Source organism: Lepidochelys kempii, chromosome 9, assembly GCF_965140285.1.
Source record: "Lepidochelys kempii isolate rLepKem1 chromosome 9, rLepKem1.hap1, whole genome shotgun sequence".
Classification (NCBI taxonomy): domain Eukaryota; kingdom Metazoa; phylum Chordata; order Testudines; family Cheloniidae; genus Lepidochelys; species Lepidochelys kempii.
Window position 1 is genome coordinate 61,298,935 of NC_136388.1, and position 15,937 is coordinate 61,314,871.

Genomic DNA, 15,937 nt, shown 5'->3' on the forward strand with positions numbered 1-15,937 from the left:
AGCACAGCTAACTCATCTGCTAACCCAAGATTTATGGTCCACCTACAGAATCCTAACTACACATAAACATACTAGAACTTGAGGCAGCTTGTCCAGTTTGCAGAGCATTTCTATCTCTGATTCATGTCCATCTCATAGCCTTACTCTTATCTGAATTCTAAAATAATGCAATGGATGTTCTCAGTAGAAAATGCTCTTTTCCTATGAATGTTCCCTCAAAAACTCAGTTTTATTGAGAACTTTTCAGAAGTGGGCCCTTCCCACCATAGATCTGTTTCCAACCAGTCTAAACAACAAATGTCCCATGCTTTGCTCCAGGGGAGGAAGAAGTCCGGGCTCCCTCTCAGATGCATTTCTGATTCATTGGGACAGGAATCTGCTCTAAGGGTTTTTCCCGCGATCCCTCTGATCCACAGTGTTCTTACGGAAATAAAACTAGACAGGGCTCAAGCCATCTTAATAGCCCTGGCATGGGCATGACAATTTTTGTACTCAAATATGGTACATCTATTGATTCAACCGCAATTCAAGCTACCAGTCACTCTAAACATCATATCCCAGAACTGAGATCTGATTCTAAACCCAGATCCAATGTCCTGAAGATAGATGTTGCTCAGCAGAGGTACAGAACATTCTCATTCAGAGCCAAAATCCTTCAAGGCTTATGGGGCCAAATGGAAACGTTTTCAGTATGGGCTTTCCACCCTAACTTTTCTCCTGTGGGTGTGTCTGTTCCTCTCCTCCTAGATTACCTGTCTGTCATTGAAGCTTTCAGGATTCTCCAGAAGTTCTGTTAAGTTCACTTAGCAGCAATATCTCCAATACTACAGGGATGCATTTCCCCCGCTCCCCCTCCCCCTGGTTCTCCAGTAACCAAATTTTGGTAGGGGCTGTTCTGTCTGTTAAGGATTCCCCCCTTCCCCCTTAAACATACATGCAGTCCCCCTATCTCAGAGCCTCCGTTTCAACCTACATCGTTCTGTTCTTTGTGTTTTGTCTATTACGACAGCATTCTTAGATTGGTGCTCTACTTGCAAACCGAGACAATCCAAGCTCTGATGGTAGGACCACCTTCCATACGGACAGTTACTCCCCATTCTCAGTCTAAATTTCTGCCTCAAATGTTCTCGGTCTTTCACTTTAATCAGTTTATTCTCTTACGAGTGTTCTTTCCAAGACCTCACTCATCCCCTGCAGATGCTTCAGAGTTTTAAGTGCTATCTTATATTACCTCAAGAAGACAAAACCATTGCACAGAACACCCAGGCAATTTGTCTTCTGGTGATTAAGTCCAGAGGACTGGCTGTTCTGACACACACACACTCTCAAAATGGATGTCAAACTGTATTAGAATTTCTAGTGAACTGAATAAAGAGTTCAGGCAACCTCCTCAGCCCCTTTAAGAGACATCTCTGTACTCAAAATCTGTAGAGCAGCTCCTTGGATCTCCATACGTTCCTTTATAAGCGGCTATTCTTTAGTGTCAGCCTTTAGATCTGATACACAGTTTGGCAGGGCATTCTTACAGATCTTATTCAAATAGGACTCCTGGCACCCATCTGCCAGACACCTAAAGTGGGATCAGTGTGGGCAAATACTCAAAGAAGAAAGAATGGTTACTTACCTTACAGTAACTGGATTTCTTTGGGATCCTTTGTCTACACAGATCCCACCATCCACGCTCCCTTCCCCTGACTGTGGAGTCTCTTTGCCTTGGGATTTCTGTATTGGTGAAAGAACAGAGTGGAGGTTGGGGCCACTGAGCCCTTTATGTCCTCAGGTGAGGGGCTTGAGGACATGCAGGGGCATGAGTGGCCCCAACAAATACTGCTGGCAAAAAGAGCTATATCTCATGTGCATAGGGCCCAGAATGGGATCTGTGGAGGTAAAACGTCCCAAAGAGTCACAGTTACTGTAAGGACAGTAACTTTTCCCAGCTTTTCATGAGCCACAGGACAGAGTCACCACCACAACTTGACCTGCTGAGTAACTAGCTGTCTGGTGCACACAGCCCACTGCAGTGCTCCAGCTTGAGCCATGGGATTGGGCCAGAGGCTTAGGCAGAATCTGGTGGCACTGGTCTATTAGCGGCTGGAGGGCATGGGCTCAGGAAAGATGTTATCGATTGAACAGTCCTGAGTCAGCATTGCAGGGAGGGACGAGAGCAGGAGCCCTAGGAGGGACTCAGCTGGTACTCCCAAGTCTGCCATTTGATTCAGAGCAGGGCAGGGAATTGCTGGACAATCCCTGGGGCTGAGCCCTTCCAGTGGGAGTTGCTGGGGTGGATGGGAAGTGTGAGCCTCGACTGGGTTTTGTTTCTGAATTTGTTGTGGTATTTTGTACTCGTGCAGGTGAGACGTTAGTGGCACTGGGTAGAGCTGGGCAGTTTGGGCAGACGTGCCAATTTCCTCCACATGCCCCTTTGCTAGTAACCCTCAATCCTGACCTGCAGTTGTGAGCCACATGTACCCTGTACTTCACCTAGACTGGCTTCTCAGTCATGTCAGATTGATCTGGTGGCTTGTGATGCACATACATGGGCACTAAAGTAAAAATATGTCCGATTGAAGCCTGGCTTCTAGCAGTGGCTGTTCAGGGCAGTGGGCAGCTGTGTACGGGGATTCCTCCAGCAGCGTTTGCAGCCAGCAGTGCAGGTTTCATTTCTCTGATGGTACCTTTGTGACACAGATCACAATCTAGCAGGTGAAACCCCTTCTTTGGAGACCTGGAACACCACCTATAGTGTCCCGAGTGGGCTGGGAGCAGAAATATGCAGTAAGATACCAAGCCCAGATTCCTGCCCAGGGACTCTGAGCTTCACTCTTGGTGCAAGAACAGTTTCTGTCCCTCCCTCCATCTCCTCCCCAGTTCCTAGGGAAACACTGTGCACCGCAAGAGTGAAAGTATGGGAGATGCCAACACCTAATTTTGCTTGTTTCAGAGGGGAAGGATGGGATTGGGTGCGACCTTCTGCTCAACCCTCCAGGAAGCTCTGATCAGGAGGAAGAGGAGCAAGAATCAGACAGCTTCATGTTTGAGTTCTCAGACAAGCCCCTGCTTCCTTGCTATAACCTCCAGGTGTCGGTCTCACGTGGGTGAGTGTTACTTCCTCTTTGCATAGCAAATCCTGGGCAGAGCAAATTTGGGACCAATTTGGGCAACCAGTGAACGTATTGAGAAGTGGAAGCAGGAACAGAGAACATGAGTCCTCAGGGTTAGCTGAGAGTGGAAGTAGGCCCCAGGCTGCCCTCAGAAGGGGGAAGAGCAATATGCAGAGTACATGGGCTGTCTCTATACTGAGCAACAGATGATGCCTGCTTGAGCGCTTTCGAGAGCCTTCGGCGGTTGCTCACCAAGGTAACAGGCTCTGTAGCATCCCAATAGAGAATGTTAATGCTTTGCACGTACCTTGCATATTCTATTGGTAGGTCTCAAAGCACTTTGCCAAGATGGGCGAAATGTCATTATCCTGATCTGACCAACTTCTGTTGGTGAGAGAGACAAGCTTTTGAACTTACACAAAGCTCTTCCTCAGGTCAGAAGAAGAAGAGCTTTGTGTAGCTCAAAAGCTTCTCTCTCTCTCTCTCTCTCTCTCTCTCTCTCTCTCTCTCTCTCTCTCCAACAGAAGTTGGTCCATTAACGGATATTACCTCACCCACCTTGTCGCTCATATCCTGGGACCAACACAGCTTTAGCACCACTGCAAACATTATCATTATGTGATAGTTGGGCGGTGGCGGCATGGAGAGGTTGCAAGTTCCCCAAGGTTACACAACAAGTCAGTAACAGAGTCAGGAATAGTACTCAAGTCTCTTGGTTCCCATTTTGGTGCACTACCCACTGCACAGAGTTGTCTCATAAAAACATAGAATATGGACCATTGTTCCATTCAGGAATGGAAGGGAGGACGCAAGCCTTACAAACCCCAAATAAAAAGACAAAAATAAGAGGTCAGTAATCCTGAACTTTTGGGTGGAGAATAGCACAGAGGTGTGAAAGGTCCAGACAAGAGCAGAGTTGTGAGACATGGGGGGAATTCCATTCAAGAAGAGAATAAAACGCCCCAGGCTATGTGGTTTAGGAAGGAGCTCAGACAGAGGCCTATAAAAGAATGAAAAATGCAGATGAGAGCAACAGTTTCAGTAGTTCATTTGTTTGTGAACTTCCTGTCCTAAACTCTTGTTTAGTATTGCTGAACACTTTTACAGCTCTGACTTCCTGCCCCAGAGGTGGGTGTGTTTCAGTGTTGTAAAGAATTGGGTGGAGATCTTTTGGGATACATTTACAAATTTAAAGTTATTCTTATTTACCCTTTTCCATAAAACAAGCACAGGAGTCACTGGATTAAAAGACATGTCATTTCAAAATACTTAAGAAATAATCTTTTTCGAAGTGAAGTGCTTTTAAGAACTACTTAGGATGCAATATGAGTTCCCTGATGAACTCTTTGCTGCAGGACATTGAGGCAAACAGATGGATACATTTCATAGCTAGAGTAAATGCATGTATATGAGTGACATCTACAGTTACATTAGCTAGGATAAAATCACAAGGCCTATCAATCTTTAATCTTTCTGGCATAAGCACATTGCCAGTTGAAGACCTGCAGGGATATCCCTGTGGGACAGTATGGCAGTGGTAGATGCATTCTGCTAGGAATTAGTTACTCTTGGCTTGCCATACTCAGGAACCTGAGCTCTTCATACACTAGGAAACCTGTCTTCGTTTTTCCCTCCATAGCTGCACTTGCTTCTGTTCAGCTCCAAGAGTGGCAGTAACAGCAGCAGCTTGTGTAGACTCGCCTCTGCTGCTGGGTTTTTTAATCATCATGTATGTCATCTGACTCTGCTCAAGTCTAAGCGACACAGTACTTAAACACCCCCATGCCCTGTCTACACTAGCACCCCCACAAGTTGAGCTGTGCCAGTTGTAGCAATGGGGGGAAGCATCCTAGCGTAAACAGAGCCTTGAGTTGAGTGGGGCAATTAAGTGGGGGGTTTCAGTTCGTTGGCAACCCTGAAAAATCAAAAACAAATGTCAGGTCATGGTGAGGACAGACCCACACTTACCGGTTTGTGAATCTAACCTGAAAAGTATTTCTGGCCAAAACTATTTAATGAATTTGTGTCAAATTCAGGGAGAGTTTTGAGACTACCAAAACTGAGGCTTTTGGCAAATCTATTTCTCTGAAAAATTTTGCGCAGCTGTAATTTTGAGTATTCATCTTTGTTTTCTCCATCTGTGAAATGGGGCCAGTGCCCACTTCACTGTGTGGGTGAGGGGTTGAGGCTTAGCTGATGTATGTAAAGCACTCTGAACACAAAAAGTGTTAACACAGGGCTCAGTCAAGGCTCCCTAGTTATGGCTGAAACTATGCTTCTCTTAGAATCAAGGCATCTGTCATGGCAAACTGAACCTGAATTCTCCTGCGTGGGCCATGGATTCTTTTCAATATGCCACGGATTTTTTGTGTTGACACCATGTAGCTGCACCCTATACGTATGCAGGGGCAGCTGAGGAGAGGACAGTTGGGCCACTTGGCACCCGGGAGATTGCTTCAAACTGTAGGATAAGTACAGTTCTTCTTCGAGTGCTTGTTCACATCCATTCCACATTAGGTGTGCGCGCGCTGCATGCACGAGCGTTGGAAACTTTTTCCTTTAGCGGCTCCCGGCGGGCCCCCCGAGTGGCGCCACTGCATCGTGCATGTATTCCCGTGCCGGCCTGACCCCCTCCAGTTCCTTCTTACCGTCCATGGCGGCGTTGGAACAACCTCCCCCCCACCCCATAGAAGAGCAGTCCCTTAGCCTTTAGAGTAGCTGTTATCAGTTAGTCCACATACAGACTGTGGACACTTAAATCATTAGGTGCTTGGAGGCCTCCAGCACCTGCCCCGGGCCCACGGCTTCAAGGCTTGCACCACGTGCCACAAACCTATGCCAGTTAGTGACATTCCACGACTCGTGTCTACGTAGCCTGGGAGACGGACATCAAACTGAAAGGTGTAAGATTTGCAAGGCGTTTAAGTCAAGGACAAGGAAAGAAAGAGACTTTTGCCTAAAGCAACTGTTGATGGAGGCCGCATTGCAGCTGCCGGGCCTGGAGCCCTGGATGTGCGTTGAGCGCTGGCGTTCTATTTGGAGCTCTCCAAGCCCTTTCGCAAATCCACGTAGCTATTTGTGGCTGTAGCCAAGAGGATAGAATCATAGAATCATAGAATATCAGGGTTGGAAGGGACCCCAGAAGGTCATCTAGTCCAACCCCCTGCTCGAAGCAGGACCAATTCCCAGTTAAATCATCCCAGCCAGGGCTTTGTCAAGCCTGACCTTAAAAACTTCTAAGGAAGGAGATTCTACCACCTCCCTAGGTAACGCATTCCAGTGTTCCACCACCCTCTTAGTGAAAAAGTTTTTCCTAATATCCAATCTAAACCTCCCCCACTTCAACTTGAGACCATTACTCCTCGTTCTGTCATCTGCTACCATTGAGAACAGTCTAGAGCCATCCTCTTTGGAACCCCCTTTCAGGTAGTTGAAAGCAGCTATCAAATCCCCCCTCATTCTTCTCTTCTGCAGGCTAAACAATCCCAGCTCCCTCAGCCTCTCCTCATAACTCATGTGTTCCAGACCCCTAATCATTTTTGTTGCCCTTCGCTGGACTCTCTCCAATTTATCCACATCCTTCTTGAAGTGTGGGGCCCAAAACTGGACACAGTACTCCAGATGAGGCCTCACCAATGTCGAATAGAGGGGAACGATCACGTCCCCTAATAAAAGGCCTCCTAGTGTCGGCGCAGCGGATTTCATCTTGCTGCATCCGGGCATGCTATGAGCTCGCAGGTGTTCTGGCCCCGATGATCACAGCCCACTCGACCAGGGCGCAGGCGACTTCCATGGCGTTCCTGTCACAGGTCCCGATCCAGGAGATCTGTAGACCAGCCACCTGGTCCTCGGTGCACACCTTCATGACCCACTATGCAGTCAACCAGCAGGCCAGAGAGGATGCAGCAGTTGGCAGAGCGGTCCTCCAAGCAGTTGTTCCGTGACTCCTACCCTCCTCCAGAAATAAGCTTGTAATTCACCTAATGTGGAATGGATGTGAACAAGCACTTTCTCATAACTGTTGTTCTTCGAGATGTGTTGTTCACTTCCATTCCACCACCCACCCTCCTACCCCTCTGTCGGAGTCGCCAGCAAGAAGGAACTGGAGGGGGTCGGGCCGGCAGGGGTATATATGCACGGGACAGTGGTGCCACTCGGGGGACCCCGCCAGCCCAACGGGAGCCGCTAAGGGAAAAAGTTTCTGATGCTCGTGCACGCAGCGCACGCACACCTAATGTGGAATGGATGTGAACAACACATCTCGAAGAACAACAGTTACGAGAAAGTAAGTAACTGTTTTTTGCAGTTAAAACGATCAGTAGTAAGTGAGTTAATATGAACACTACCATTATGTTGGGCTTCAGTGCTAATTTCCCCTTCAGATGAACGAACCATTCCAACTGCTAAGTGTACATCCATGCTACAGCTGGAAGTGTAGTTCCCAGCTTGGGTAGATAAACGTGCTAACAGTATAGCTCTAGCAGCTTAGGCTAACCACCTGAATACGTACGTAGGATGTATGGGATTGTACTCTGGGGTGCTAGCCTGAGCAGCTGCCCCTGCCACCGTGGCTACTCTGCTGTTTTTAACTCACTACCCCAATAAGAGCTAGTGCATATTCATCTACACAAGCTGGGTATTGCACCTCCAGCTTCCATGGCTAAACAGCAGAGTAAAAGAGGCAGTTAGAGGCAAAAAGACATCCTTTAAAAACTGGAAGTCAGATCCAACTGAAGAAAATGGAAAGGAGCATAAACTCTTGCAATCAAGTGTAAAAGTATAATAAAGCAGGCCAAGAAAGACTTCAAAGAGCAACCAGCTAAGGACACACAAACTCATAGCAATAAATAAATTAAGTACATCAAAAGGAGGAAACCTGCCAAACAGTGGGGCCGCTGGATGGTCGGGGTGCTAAAAGAGCACTCAAGGAAGACAAGGTTGTTGTTCAGAAGCTAAATGAATTCTTTGCATCGGTCTTCACTGAAGAGGATATGCGGGAGACCCCTACGCATGAAACATTCTTTTTAGGTGATAAATCTAAGGAACTGTCCCAGATTGAGGTGTCAGTAGAGGAGGTTTTGGAACAAACTGATAAACAGAAATAAGTCACCAGGACCAGATGGTATTCATCCAAGAGTTGTGAAAGAACTCAAATACGAAATCGCAGAACTACTAGCTATGGTATGTAATTTATGGCTTAAATCAGCCTTTGTGCCAGATGACAGGAGGGTAACTAATGCAATGCTGATTTTTTAAAAAAGGATCCAGAGGCAATCCTGGCAATGCCTGGTACTAAAGGTAGTCTTACTAGCCTGTAAAAGTGGTTGAAACTATAGTAAGGAACAGAATGATCAAACCCATAGATGAACACGAGATGCTGGGGAAGAGTCAACAAGGCTTTTGGAAAGGGAAGTCACGCCTCACTAATCTATTAAAATTCTTTGAGGAAGTCAACAAGCATGTGGACAAGTATGATCCAATGGATACAGTGCCCTTGGACTTTCAGAAAGTCTTTGACAAGGTCCCTCACCAAAGGCTCTTAAACAAACTAAGCAATCATGGAATAAAAGGGAAGATTCTCTCCTGGATCAGGTTTCAGAGTAGCAGCCGTGTTAGTCTGTATCCGCAAAAAGAAAAGGAGTACCTGTGGCACCTTAGAGACTAGAAGTGAGCTGTAGCTCACAAAAGCTTATGCTCTAATAAATTTGGTAGTCTCTAAGGTGTCACAAGTACTCCTTTTCTTTCTCCTGGATCAGTAACTGCTTAAAAGATAGGAAACAAAGGGTAGGAATAAATGGTCAGTTTTCACAATGGAGAAATGGAAGTAGCAGGCTCCCTCAAGGATCTGTACTGGGACCTGTGCTGCTCAATGTATTCAGAAATGATCTGTACAAAGGAGGTGAACAGTGAGGTGTCAAAATTTGCAGACAATACAAAATTACTCAAGATAGTTAAGACCAAAGTTGAGAGTGAAGAGTTACATGGGAGTCTCAGAAAACTGGGTGACTGGGAAACAAAATGGCAGATGAAGTTCAATGTTGATAAGTGCAAAGTAATGCATATTGGAAAACACAATCCCAACTATACATATAAAATGATGGGGTCCAAATTAGCTGTTACCACTCAAGAAAGAGTCACTGTGGGTAGTTCTCTGAAAACATCTGCTCAATGTGCAGCGGCAGTCAGAAAAGCTAACGGGGTCAGGAACTATTAGGAAAGGTTTAGATAATAAAACAGAAAATATCATAATGCCACTATATAAGGCTATCGTACACCCACATCTTGAATATTGCATGCAGATGTGGTTGCCCCATCTCAAAAAAGACACATTAGAATTGGAAAAGATATAGAGAAGGCAACAAAAATGATTGGGGTATGGAACAGCTTCCATAGGTGGAGAGAATAAAAAGACTGGAATTGTTCAGCTTGGAAAAGAGATGACTGGGGTGAGGGGGATTTGATAAAGGTCTATACAATCATGAATGCTATGGAGAAAGTGAATAAGAGTGTTTATTTACCTCTTCACATCACACAAGAATCTAGGGCTCACCCAATGAAATGAATAAGCAGCAGGATTAAAATGTAATGCATAGTTAACCTGTGGAACTCATTGCCATGGGATGTTGTGAAGGCCAAACCTATAACTGGTTTCAAAAAGAATTAGATGAGTTCATAGAGGATAGGTCCATCAATGCCTATTAGCCGGATAGTTACGAACCCAACCCCATGCTCCGGGTGTCTCTAAACCTCCAACTGCTAGAAGGTGGGACTGGACAACAGGTGGTGGATCACTCAGTTGTCCTGTTCTGTTCATTTCCTCTGAAGCATCTGGCATTAGCCACTGTCAGGGATAGGATATTTGGTTCTATGGAGCATTGGTCAGACCAAGTATGGCCGTTTTTATGTTCTAGCATAAATGCACTCTTAGAAATATTCTTCAGCTGAGATTCTGGAGTACGGTGATGTGTCAATAGGTGGATTTTCCTGACTGAGTTCATGGCATGCACCTTGACTTGCAAACCTTAGCTTTTGATGTGAAAAGGACTTTTCTTTCAAACTCTTCATGACTGCTATTGATAGGACTATAATATTTTGCTTAAACTGCAAAAAAACAAACAAACAAAAAGGCAACATAAAAATGATCACTCCTCTTTCGGTCCCTGCTTACTGGAAAAATGTGAATGTTTCCCCATTTACATATTCCTACTGTCTAAATGGACATGTGCTCATGGATAGGATTGATAGCCAGAAACTCAAAAGCCCTTAGCATTGCTCATCACTAAGTGGGTTACTGTTATAGCAGACAGACATTTCAAGTGGCAGTGTTTAGTGTTTAACTTTCAATTGCAAAAACTGAAAGGCTCCAGTGTAAGTAATTTTGACAGGGAAATGTGTCCAGTGCCAGTTTGCAGAGGACAGAGTGGAGGTGGAAATAAGTGGTGGTATTTCCTCAGACTGCCATATTCTGAGCTTCACCCAGTCGTGATGCCAAAATAAAACAATGCAGATCTTCATAACAATCGCCCCTCGTTTTTCTTGCATGCTTTAACTGGCAGTGACCATGCAAAAGAGTGTTTAAAAAATTGGGTTTATCCTGCTGCATTGTTTTTGTTTCTTTGACTTATAAAGGAAGGGCTGGAACGTGAAGGTTTTTTCACTAGTTTTTTGCCTTAAGCCTTCTTTACACACACACATTGTACTGTTTAATTAAATTAGTTAGGCCCTGACATAGTTGAGTGGTGCAGCCCCCAAGTATAGATGCTCTGAAATAGATTTGAGAGGCCTGAAAGTGACTTTAGCTTAGTGCCCACATGAGGGGCTTGGCACCAGTTAAACTAAACCAGTTTCTAAACTGATTTAGTTATAGTACAATCCTTGTTACAAGATGTAAAAACTCCTTTCCCTTAATTGCTCAGCTTTTACTCTCTTGACTCTTGTGATTTCACCATTGCACTAGTTCTTCAGCCCATCAGTCTAGACAGGATCTGAATTTCTCATGCTTAAAATGAAGTAGAAATAAAAACTCCGGTGGGCGGCAATGGACACTTCAGCTTTTCTTGATGCATCATAACAAAAACTGGGAGGGGCACCACCCCAGCTTTCCTTTGGTACCTGGTCCGCATTCCCACCCTGCTTGTCCAGTCCAGGCAGAGTTTCTCAGATCCACATGGACACAGTACAGCCCAGTACATGTATTGTTTGTATATGCAATGTATGACTATACTTCGCTGTGGAGGACCGCAGCTGTTGTGAATGTGGCACTTGGACATCACACTACATTTGGAGGAGGGAGGTCTCTGGCAGCTGTGAAGGAGCAACCAGTACAATTCAGCTGGTGAAGTTTTTGGCATCAACATTGTTTGCTCTTGCCCAGAGACTGCCCTTATGTGCTAGCTGTTACACAAGAACACAACATGACAAGTCCCAAAGAGCTTACATTGAAGTCTTTTCACCACATGTTGTGGTATGCACATAGGTCATTATGTGCTGCAAATAATTTGACACACAGTTTTTATGCACATAACCCTATATCTGACAGAGACCACAGTTCAGGAAGACTTCTGCATTGGATGCTTTATTTCAAAATAAGATAGAAGCTGAATGGTGCCTGGTTTGGCCTTCCTTCTAGCTGCCACTGATTTCCCCACCTCAAATCAAGTCTGTGTGTTAGGCCAGCAACTTGTACCAAAGACTGGGCCTGAGACCTTCCTGGATATGTCCCTGTGCAGCTTCAAAATACCACCTGGAGTAGGTTTACTGAGGAGGAACCCAGTGAATTCCAGACTGACTTTCCTCTTTGGAACAAGAGGAGAACTGGGCCTCCTCGGTCCCGGCCTATCTTGTAAGGATAGTTCTTAAGGGCTGCAGGAGAATGAGCTCCCACAGTGGATTTCGCAAGGTTCATGGGAGCATCCTTTCTTCCTTTTTATAGACCTAGGAAATTCCATCAGAAAACACAGGGCTCATTAAGGCTAGACAGTTAGCAGCCAGAAGTCAGAGGATGCCAGCCCTCATGTAATAAGGCATTATGATAGAGGCTTAAAGACATGCACATACTGCATTATTGAAAAAATAGTACATCATACAGCTGTTCTGACAGCCTTGAAAGCTGAGCAGTGACTGAGGTGGGCTCAGTGCGAACTTTGGCCTTCCCTGACTTCAGAGTGTTTGAGTGCAACTTGGACCTTCACCCAACACAGTGCAGTTGATGGAATTTCTCAGGATTTTTGTGTACTCCCCATAAGTGTAAGTTACTGAAGCCTGTGCCTGGGAATGACAGAAGTGCCAAGTGTTCTCTTGCCATCACCAGAGCTGGACTACTGCTGATAGCTGGATTTTCCAGCATCCCAAGCATGTGTACATTTATTGCTACATCTGGCAGGCCATGAGACCACCAGATCTTCACTCATATGCTGATTGCAGGCTTGCTTTTGTCCTGTTTGAGTTCCAATGCAGTGTTAGAGACCACTATCACAAAGCAGTGCTGTAACTGTCTTCTCTCAAAGCAACTGGCAGACAGTTTCCAAATAGCACCAACTGCTAATACCTAGCTGGAACACTTTGTTAGACCAGCTGCTAGCGCCTTCTTGCAATTAAAGTGAGTTTGATGGTAATGAGACCAGGCCCTCACTCAAGAAGCCATCACTAGACATTAATGACCTCACTAGTCTATTCAGGGGTAGTACCATATGACTGGAGAATAGCTCACAATGTACCTCTATTTAAGAAACAGGGGAAAGTGAACTGGGCAATAACATACTCGTTAGTCTTGCAAGGCTTTAGAACAAATTGTGAAGGAAAGGATAATTACATTCATGGAGTTAAATGGTAGAGTTGGATGTGATGCAACATAGGTTTACCAAAGGTAGATCATGCCAGGGTAACCTGACTTCCTTCTTTGAGACAATAACTGATTCTTTTAGAGAAGGGAAGTGCAGCAGATCTAATATACTTGTGCTTCAGTAAATCATTTGGCACAGTACCACATGGGAAATTATTAAATAAATTATGGAGAATGGGGATCAGTACAAGCATTGTAAGGTGGATAAGGAACTGACTAAATGGAAGAAGGCAACAGGTTGTTGTGAAAGGTGAATTATCGGACAGGATGGAGGTTACTAGTGGAGTGCCTCATGGATTGGCCTTGGGACCGTCTTAGTCAATGTTTTTATTAACGAGCTTGGCACAAAAAGCAGGAGTGTGCTAATGTAGTTTGCCAATGATACAAAGGTGGGAGGCATCATCAGTACAGAGGACGATCAGAACATTATACAAGAAGATCTGAATAAACTTGAAGACTGGAGTGACAGAAATGGGATGAAGTTCAATGCACTTAGGGTCTAATAATAAGAATTTCTGCTACAAGCTGGGGTTCATCAGTTGGAAAGGGCAGAGATGGAGAGAGACTTGGATGACTGGGTCGTCAGGATGACTATGAGCCACCAATGTGATGCAGCTGTAAAAAAGGTAAATGTGATCCTAGGATGTATCAGGCAAGGCATTTCTAGTGGAGGCTGGGAAGTATTAATGCCATTGAAATTCTGTGTACAATTCCAGTCACCCATGACTGGAACAGGTGCAGAAAAGACCAGGAGAATGGAGGGCCTATCTTACAAGAGGAGATGGGAAGAGCTTGGCTTATTTAGCTTAGCCCTGAGAAGACTGAAAGGGGATCTGTTTGCTCTCTGTAAATACATCAGGAAGGTAAATACCAGGGATGGAGAAGAGCTCTTTGAGATAAAGGATGCTGTTGGCACAAGAACAAATGAGTATAAACTGGCCATGAACAAATTTTGGGCTGGAAGTTAGAAGTAGGTTTCTAACCATCCGAGTAGTGAGGTTCAGGAACAGCCTTCTAGTACAAGTTGTGAAGGCAAACAACTTAATCAGTTTTGAGAGAGAGTGGGACAAAATTTCTGAGTCTGATTGTATGATGGGGTTGCTTTTGATAGTGGGGGATGGGCTTGGTAGCCCCGGGGGCGGAGGGTCTCTTCTAGATTATTTTATGTTTCTAAAAGTTCATGCTTCAGGGCTTCAGACCGCCATCTGCAAGGGTCAGGAAGGGATTCTCCCTCTTCCCCGCCCATGTATTCTATCTTTTTTTAAAATCTCTTTCCTCTAAAACATCAGGGATGGCCTCGGCTGGAGATGGGACATAGGATGGGGTGGGCCAGTGCTCTGAGGTGGCACTGAGCATTCTCTCTCTCCCAGGTGCTTGGCTGGATGGTTCTTGCTCACATGCTCAGGGTCTAGCTCAGAGGTGGGCAAACTATGGCCTGCGGGCGACATCTGGCTCGCGAGACCCTCCTGCCTGGCCCTGAGCTCCTAGCCGGGGAAGCTAGTCCCCAGTCCCTCCCCTTCTATCCCCCCCTCCCCCCCAGCCACGCTGCCGTGTGGGCAGCAGAACTGCATGCTCCTGCCACTTTGAGTGGCATGGTAAGGGGGTGGCGGCGACACACGAGCGGCAGTGCGGGGGTTTGGTACGGAGTCTCAGGGGTCAGTCAGGGGACAGGGAGCGGTTAGGGGTGGGGGATACTGGGGGGCAGTCAGGGGACAGGGAGTAGAGGACGGTTGGATGGGGCGGAGGTTCTGGGGCGGTCGGGGGGGTTAGATAGGGCGTGGGAGTCCTGGGGGGCCTGTCGGCAGGGGGGTGAATAGGGGCTGGCGGTCAGTCAGGGGACAGGGAGCAGGGGGCGTTGGATGGGGGTGGGTCCCGGGGGGCAGTTTGGGGCAGGGGACCCTGGGAGGGAGTGGTCAGGGGACAAGGAGCAGTGGGGGTTGGATGGGGAGCAGATAGGGGGCCGAGGCTAGGCTGTTTGCGGGGGCACAGCCTTCCCTACCTGGCCCTCTGTACCATTTTGCACCCTGATGTGGCCCTCAGGCCAAAAAGTTTGCTTACCCCTGGTCTAGCTGATTGCCATAGGTGGCTGAGAAGGAGTTTTCCACAAGGTCAGATTGGCAGTGACTTTGGGGGGTTTTGCCTTCCTCTGCAGTGTGTGTGGGTGCGGGTCACTTGCCTGGATTATCTGGGTATCTCTCACTTAATCATCTCCCTGCCATAGCAGGGGCCTCAGATACAGTGTGCCTTGTTCTCTACCTGTAGCACATAACAGTCTAGTCTCCTGTGGACTGAGATACTTTGGTCTCATCTCAGTTGTTGGGTTCAGTGTGTGAGTGCTGGGTGGTGTTGGTGGCTTGTTATATACAGGAAGTCAGACTAGGTGATCCTTTCTGGCCTTACACTCTATGACTTTGACAAGACAGCTCTGGATTAATCTGGAGTCCTCCAGGCCTGGATCCCTATCATTCTAGTTTCTGGCCTGGGAATAGTTCACAGACAGGACCGGGTCAGGGTCAGTGATCTTCTGGCTGTGCAGACACATCACATGTCCGGGCTGCTGCAGTTGGCAGTCTTTCATTGATCATGCTCTGCTACTTATCTGCCCCTGAGGGTCCAGCAGGAGGAGATGGTAGTTGGTAGAAGGCTCTGCACCCTTCTACAAGGTTTTAGGGGCCATGTTGGGCAATTTAATATCCATCAGAGGTCCTTCTCATGGGGGATCCTTTCAGCTCAGCATTTACCTTCAGGGGTTCGTGAGCTATTTGAGGCTTCCATGACACTGCTCCATATCTCCTCATCCACTTCAGGCAGTGCCTGCTTCAGAGGGACCTGGCTGGCTCGCCACCCTCAGAGTGGTTAGAAGGGGAAAGTACCATGAGGAATTGATGAGGCTTAAGGTTGCTCCACTGCTACTGTGGTACAGCCATCCCTTGCCAGAGAGATTCACTGTCATAGCCATGGGGCCCCTGGCTACTCATGGGTTCCCAAGGAGCCT

The 15,937-nt window shown here is 46.5% G+C and overlaps 1 protein-coding gene across 2 annotated transcripts in view; it reads left to right on the plus strand.

Moving 5' to 3' along the window:
* The window catches only part of BCORL1 (BCL6 corepressor like 1), a 47,456-nt gene that overhangs the window by 26,223 nt on the left and 5,296 nt on the right, over window positions 1-15,937 (plus strand). For both annotated transcript variants that reach the window (XM_073360640.2, XM_073360639.2), the window contains one exon: window positions 2,942-3,095. In XM_073360640.2, the coding sequence (XP_073216741.2) occupies window positions 2,942-3,095 (154 nt within the window). The remainder of the gene's footprint in view (window positions 1-2,941; window positions 3,096-15,937) is intronic.